This window comes from Anneissia japonica, unplaced genomic scaffold (genome assembly GCF_011630105.1).
Source record: "Anneissia japonica isolate Jap-2015-1 unplaced genomic scaffold, ASM1163010v1 scaffold2003_len1103335_cov173, whole genome shotgun sequence".
NCBI classification, from domain to species: Eukaryota; Metazoa; Echinodermata; class Crinoidea; order Comatulida; family Comatulidae; genus Anneissia; species Anneissia japonica.
The window spans coordinates 1,040,862-1,048,507 of NW_022758706.1; the positions used below are offsets into that span (position 1 = coordinate 1,040,862).

General features: G+C 40.4%; 1 protein-coding gene across 1 annotated transcript in view; it reads right to left on the reverse strand.

Moving 5' to 3' along the window:
* The window catches only part of LOC117125373 (fibrillin-2-like), an 80,792-nt gene extending 74,748 nt beyond the window's left edge, over window positions 1-6,044 (reverse strand). Inside the window, exon 1 of the mRNA XM_033271864.1 lies at window positions 5,550-6,044. Coding sequence (XP_033127755.1) covers window positions 5,550-5,686 — 137 coding nt within the window. The 5' untranslated portion in view covers window positions 5,687-6,044. The remainder of the gene's footprint in view (window positions 1-5,549) is intronic.
* Between the last annotated feature and the right edge of the window lie 1,602 nt (window positions 6,045-7,646).

Here is a 7,646-nt window from a genome sequence, read left to right on the forward strand (position 1 = left end):
AGGCCTTGTAGGGAAGCCTAGACATCATTGAACAATGCGGGAGAGAGTTTAAATTTAACAGGAGAACCACTTAATCTAGGCCTACTAAACTAGGACCTGGACCTAAGCTAGGCCTCAGACTAGGCCTAGGCTAGGGCTAGCTGCGCGCCAGCAGACATACCCAGAAGAAAGTAGCACAGGTGAAAGCACGTGCCAAAAATAGATTTATCACCATGTTAGATTATCAATAACTAGGTCATTTAGAAATTTATATCATTATCACACTGTTAATGGCATAATTACTAATCTAAAATGTTTTCATTCACCTGACCGTAGCTCCCGCCGCCACATTTATAGGCCTAGAGTTGTACTTTGTTCTTAACGTTGGTGTCGCTATTTTTGGTGTTACGTAATATCCCAGGGGCATACCGCCTCTCTTCATTCATACGCATGCTTTCATACAGGTCCTTAAAACATAATTTACCTTAAGTTTTATCTGCTTTCTTTCAAATACTTAAAAAGGGTCGAGCGACAAGCCAGGTTAGTAATATCCATTGCTAGAGTAATAATTTATTCTAATGCGCAAATAGCAACTTGAATTTATGAGTGGTCCTCTGAAGATGCAGCAGCAGTGTGTAAAAACAGCAATCAATAGAAGTATTAAGCAAAATTTTAAAAATTTAAACAAAATTGATAAAATCCGTAGATTTCATGGAATGACGTCATACCCTCTATTTGTATCTGTTTGTGTGTAGGGCCCAGGGGTTGCGCCAGGATTTGCCCGACTGGGGCTGGGGGGGCGAGGTCCACGACGAGGGGGCGCCGATGCCCCCGACGAGGGTCAGATTTTCCCGAAGAAAGCAAAGTGGGCGTGGTCGAGCTGCGATTAAAAGGTTTCGAAAGTGGTCGAAGCGTGGTCGAAGCGTGGGCGAAGCCCCCGACAATTTTAACAATTTAGGGGTTTCAAAGGCTTATTTAATCGATTTTAGAGTCTACTAATATGTAGAAAATACATATAATTTTTTTTCTCCCCGACGAATTGTGCTTTTTCTCCCCGACGGGGAGAGGGGCAGCACTCCCCGACGGGGGCTGTGCCCCCCCCCCCGCTGGCGCCACCCCTGGTAGGGCCTACTCTGAGTGTTTCCTCTCCAATAACTGGGACGGCATTCTTGGTTTACGATACCCACCGATACGCCCACACACCCTGGAATACAAATGACAGTTACGTAAGCCGTAACACAGATACTTTTAGGCTTTGAAGAAGCGAATGACTTGTTTATTCTCACGATCTCATTGAAAGGGCGAACTACGAGTCCCCTTCCTGCTTTTGAGCCTAGTGATGGGACCCGAGGCAATATAGGCCTAAGGTTTGATCTTTAATTCAACCTCAAATTAATTGACGTCAATTATTTCTTCATTTCTTGACCTCTTAAAATTCATCAGTTCCTTGACCTACATTAACTTACATCTATTTTCATCATGGTCTCTCTATCAAATTCGCTTCACAGTCAAATTCATTAGCAACTTTGTCAACGGAAGCATGGAAGAGTGACACAGGTGTAACTAATTTACACGATCAACCTAACTGACTGCTTTGCATAATTTAAAGTGAAAGATTCGAGGTGCTAACCATCTCATTATAAGATCTGAAATCTGTACAGAGCATTTGCTTTGCTCAATCCACCTTCAGACCGGTGTCAAGTTGGAAAGGTGTGCGAATAGAAACGAAATCCCTGACAGTAGCAAATAGACCCAATTGACAGTCTCACGTTGTCATAATTGTCCTTTTTATTTTCTCACGATAAAACCATTATAAAAAACTAAAAGACAAATATAATCTATATTTATATTTTTACAAAAAACGAACATTAAAATAAACACCAATTTGTCTTATACTTCGCAGGGGTTGATCCAGAGATATATAAAAAGTTGGTGGGGTGGGGGCGAAAGTGGACTGATCGAGACAACACTACCCCAGGGGGTCCGGCAAGCCCCCGAGAAAAGTTTTGTTTTCTAGACCCCGAAAATAACCTCTGAGGCGATATTTTTTTTTCTTTTTCTTTCTTTCTTATTTTTTAAAAATAATTTCTCTCACCCCCCTAAGATTCTCGCATGCTTCGTATCAAAATTCGGCTTGTATCAATTTGGAATAACCTGAAAATAATTTCTTCCTAGATTTAGAAAATACACCGATATCAAATGATTAGAATCTGAACCTAAATTAACAAACCATGACTTATTCACCATGTACCTTGATGGCACCCAGAATTTGTCACAGGTGTTGTCCAACATCTGGAGGGGAAGTATGGCGGGGCCCTAGGATTTCTAAAGTGTCGTGCCTCTAGGACAATTTTCTGGATATTTTGAGCTGTTCTGCATTTTGTTAACTTATAGTTCGTACCGATAGTATGACAAGTACCCAAAACGTACGAGCAGGGACCAACTGGGGAGCTTGGCCTACGGATGAAGCCGACCTTGGTGCCACCACTGATGGTCATAGACGGATTTTCTGTAAAATTTGAGTAAGGATGAAGGCTGGCCTTCATAAATAGTACTAGTAACGTATTGGCATGGTTGCTCTTCTTAGAATCAATGGCATAGGCTTAACTTTTAATCGATAATTTCCTTGGCAGTGCCTGTTGCGGTACCTACTGGACGGAGGATTTGGCACAAAATGACTGCACACGTGGGCGTTTAATTTGTTATAGTCTGCGACTCAGGTTGATAACAAAATTTGATGAAAATTGACAACAAATTAATATTAATACAAATTGGAAATTATTCATTAATCAGAAAATTAATAATAAACCCCCTTGTTTATTGTAAATTACAAATAGGCATAACCGATTAAAAGCAATTATGGAATATAAACATAGAAATAGCAAACTCCATCGGAACCGAAAAACTTTTCACGTGAGGTGAGTCGTTTATTTCAACAGACGATCGACCTACATGGACCTTTCCACTAGGCCCCACCCCTTGGATATTGGTTGCTAAAGTCGCAAAAACGACGTGGGGAAACACGTGTGCTTGTTAGACGCGCGAGTATTCGTGGCCGTGTTTTGATTGGTCAGTTGTTAAGTTTGACACTCCGGAACGATCTAGAGGCATTAGCTACCGTTACTTCCATAATTGCTTTACTGAAACACAATACTGAAACACTTAAACGATATTAGCATTTTACTAAAGACAAAGAAAACATCTATGCATACTTTGGACAGAATAGAGCCCGGCAAAATACAAAACTTAAGCGAAACTGTGATCGCCTTGTTCGATACAAGTTCATATCCATCCGGCTGGAGGTTATTATAAGTTCACTAACCGCGCAAAAGACAAGTAACAACATTTGTAAGTCTCACCTTTTCTAATAAAAAAAAAACAAATTAATATGTTCACCATATGCCAATCATTCAATCTGTTATCACAGCTGAAGGAATTGTTATGTAGTTGGAGTTGTCTAATATCAGCCCACGGGTACGATTCTTTAGGGATGGGGGCGCGAGCGATTAAGGTTTAACAACCCATAAAACGTGGACGAATTGGACACTGTAAATGAAAGTTTAATTGCTCCTACGTCAGGTATGTACTATAGACCTATATTTTTGGATTTTCATCATTTATAATGAAAAAAATAGCTAGTACAGAAAAATTGCATTTCGGTCGTCGTGGACGACGGGAAGGGGTTAAACCCTTATTCCCCCGCTGGCGCCGCCAATACCACAGGCCTATTAGAGCACTACTGTTAAGGCGTGTAGCACATCTTCCAGGCTATAATGTAACGTAGTCTCGTACAAACACTGTGTATGGATTGTTAACATAAAAACATGACGAATTTTGTTAAAAACACCCGAAGATAAAACGTAAACCATCTTCTGGGATGAGTGGGACTTCCGGCAGCGCGCACCACAGGATGTTCCAAGTGAAAACATAGCACGTTGGTCAGGACGACAGTGAAACGCGCCAAAAACCAATGGACAAAAGCCAACTAAATATGAAATTCATCGACGTACGGATATATTATGATAATGATAATGATAACAATAATAATAATAATGATGATTATACTGAATCGGCCCCATCAGTGACTGACTTGCTGTCTAATACTTCCTGCTTTTACCTAGGTGGTCCGTGGGTATGCCCCGTGAATTTTCTTTTTTCTAGACGTCCGAAATTAAACGCTAAGGCGTTTTTTGTTTCTTTCTTTTTTTTTTCTTTTTTTTTCTTTCTTTCTTTTTTTTTTTCCTTTCCAAAAAGTGGGGGGTTGGGGGAGCCCACCACCTAAATCCGCCCCTGAGTAAAAACAAATTACATAGGCCTAATTTGGACTGATCAGAGAGGTGCAAATGCAAGGATGGCTCTCCCATAAAAAAAAAATCCTTCTTCAAAGATGTCTATCGGGTTCTATTATATTAGACAGGGAAGGCAGATCAATATCTCCAAAAATGGGTTTTATTCTACCAATCATAACCTCGACTTTAGGCAGATTTGAGAAAAGTTTATGAATGGCAATGTAGGGCAATGTCCTTCAGTTCCTGACTAATGCCACGAACTTGGGTATATAAAAGCGGACATTGTAGGGATTATGGCGGCAGATTCGAGATCTTAAGGTTTAGCTGGTCATTGTAACCATATGGACGCGTGTGTTTACTGTCGAAATTATAAGTAACACTTCACTTACACAATACAAAACACTACGTCACATCTTTGGTATCTATATATTATCTATAGGCATGCCTTAAATACAGGCTGTTTGTGTATCGCAATAATGACATACATCGGTGTACGGTGCTTCAATAATCCGTCGCAGACTGGGATGATATAGTGCCAGATTACTAATTTATAGTTTATTTGTATATCAGAAAGGAAGCTGACCAGAGACTGAACAGTAGAGTGAAAGACTGTCTCCACGGCTGTGGCGTACCTAAATGTATTGACGCTGTGGTGATGGAGGAGGGCTAACGGTGGCTGAAAATGGATGGGAGCGGGGGAGGGGACTCCATTATTAAGTGGGGCGGGCACTCACTGCGACACGATTCTATGGAGAACAAAACGCAACGGCGCACGCAGCGGATCGTTTTTTAATGACGATCCGTTCAGACCGCCACCGACAATCAACGGACGGTGTCGCGTCGTGTGCCGCTCCTGAGGAATCGGGGTTAGATTCGTCGTACGACGCAGTGACTGCCCGGCTTTATGTTATATTTTTAACCACATGAATTGCTAAGCAAATTTCCAGTTCGGGCGACAGTGTTGGAAGCAAGCTTTTTCTTTTTGGGTTGGGGATTGCGCGCCTATTCGTGGAACCCCGTAGATACGCCAGTGCACCACGACTAGGAAAAGACCCTAATGTACCGGGTACTAACGATAACTAACATATTTTATACAAAAACCTACATAATAATACATCGCTTTGCAACTTCTAAAAGTAAATTGCGCGACCGCATATACTTTACCTAGACCAAGATCCTATATTATCAGCGCATTATTGACTTTTAGTATTGCAAACGACACAGGTAACCGCATGTGTTAATGTGGGTGTGACGCGCGACGCATTCGCACTTAAAACTTACCTTACTGTCGTAGTTCTTGTATATACAGGGGAATATTGATACGTTCTCTGTGAGTTTAATGTCACTATCAATACACTCAGTAAAGTCAAAACGCAAAGTAGATTAATATGCAAACTCGATGACATATGAAAAGCCATATTCAGTGAAATTATGCTTGTCAGCAAAGTGTAACACGCTGGAAACAAATTGTGTGTTTTATCCAGTATTTATTTGCTTGGTATAAGAAACAACGCGCTTCCTGTAACACCTTTAACACGGACTAATGCGTCACACCGGTGTTTGGGAAAGCCGTGGGTTATGAAATAATGGATCTATGTTAAATCCAATAGCAACTTGAAAAAAAAAATGTTGAATTTATATAGCACAATACAGTATATCAGCGGATGTCTTCCAGACCCGTGGATGGCAAAGTAACACTGTTGTAAATATATAACGTGTTTCTATACCGTGCTCGGCATCAGTCATAAGAACATCCTGACGCGCCACAGCGTATGGTTCAATGGGTTTGAGAAAAGTGAAGTTTTAAAGTGCTCAGGCGAGACTTTACTATTACAGGTGAATATGACGTCGATTTGATATGGCCTGTGATTCGATTTACTCCAAGGCCAGGCTACGTCATAAATAGAGATAGTTTTTTATATGTTTATGTACAGACCATGTATCTTAGCCTACTGTCAAAGTACTATACACATCCTGGCTGTTATAGATTGCTAATTCTGGACTTGTCAGACGGTTATAGAGTAGGATCACGTTAATTGACATGTGTTCGCCTGTCTTCGATGAGTGCCAAATATGAAGCGCAAGCCCACTCAAATCCTGAATCTATATATCAAGCCGATATTCGCTTTGCATACCATGTGCAATATTACAGTAGGCCTACAGTCAAGTTTGTAAACGGCCCGGTTTTACGATAATTAGACAGCCGGATGCGTTTAATCAAATTGTCTCCGGTAATAGATATCGCTCGTGTCACTTTATTATACAGAATAAGTACACTTTAGTATAGTAAAGGGGGTATAGGCCTGTCTTCCCCTTGTTTTGTTCTTAGGGCTACTTTCGTTAAATATTGCTTTAATAAATAAATAAAATACATAATATATAAAATGTATCATTCCTCTCGTCGTGTTCTTCTCTTCTAAAGAAATCTTTGTGTATACATGGTTAAATAGTTGTGACGCGATCGTTCATAAAGGAATAAGCTTTGAAACTAAATGTATTCCTTCATGGATCGTTGATGTGCTAAATATTGTCTGTATTAAAATTCAGTTTCTTTTCTGTTTCAAAGCTTTATAAAGTAATGTATAAAGTAAAGTTCCTTTGCAGACTTTCAGAAGTGTCAGCCAAACTTAACAGATGTTCAAACAGAACAATGTCAGAAATACGCGCATGTCCCACAGGCACACGTTTACGTACAGTCGCGCTGTGCTGTTGCGCCAGGAGCCGTCGTTCAGTGCCCCTCCAAATGTGAGAGGCAGATACCAGGAAACAATCTCCTACTCTTTTTCGAATAGTAGGCCTAGTATGTGGGACCAAAGGCAATGTGCCATGTATTTCACAGGGACAGATGCTGCTGATGGAATAGAACCTGGGCTCTATTTCCATCTATGGTGTAAGTGGTTACTTTTGCTTTAACCCACAATAGACAGGGATCAAATATTCCACTTTCGATACGATTGTCACAGTGCGATATTAATTAATATACCACAGATGTCACACATTAAATTCAGGCTCCGGAGGAAAAAAAAATAATATGTTGTACCACTGATTTTTCTAAGACAGAAAAAAGTTGTCTGACGAAAAACTGGGGAACGGTGAATGAGATACAGATTTTTTAATATTTAAAAACTGGGGGAAAGGGGGCGTAACCGCCTTTGTTTACACCTTTTCCCATAGTTTTTAAATATTCAAAAATCTGTATCTCATTCACCGTTCCCCAGTTTTTCGTCAGACAACTTTATTCTGTCTTAGAAAAATCAGTGCTACAACATATCAATTTTGTTTCCCTCCGGAGTCTGACTTTAACACATACGGTAAATTACCGTAACAGTATACTTCGTCCTATGATCTATTGCAAAGCGATGAAGTTAATTGGCGGCA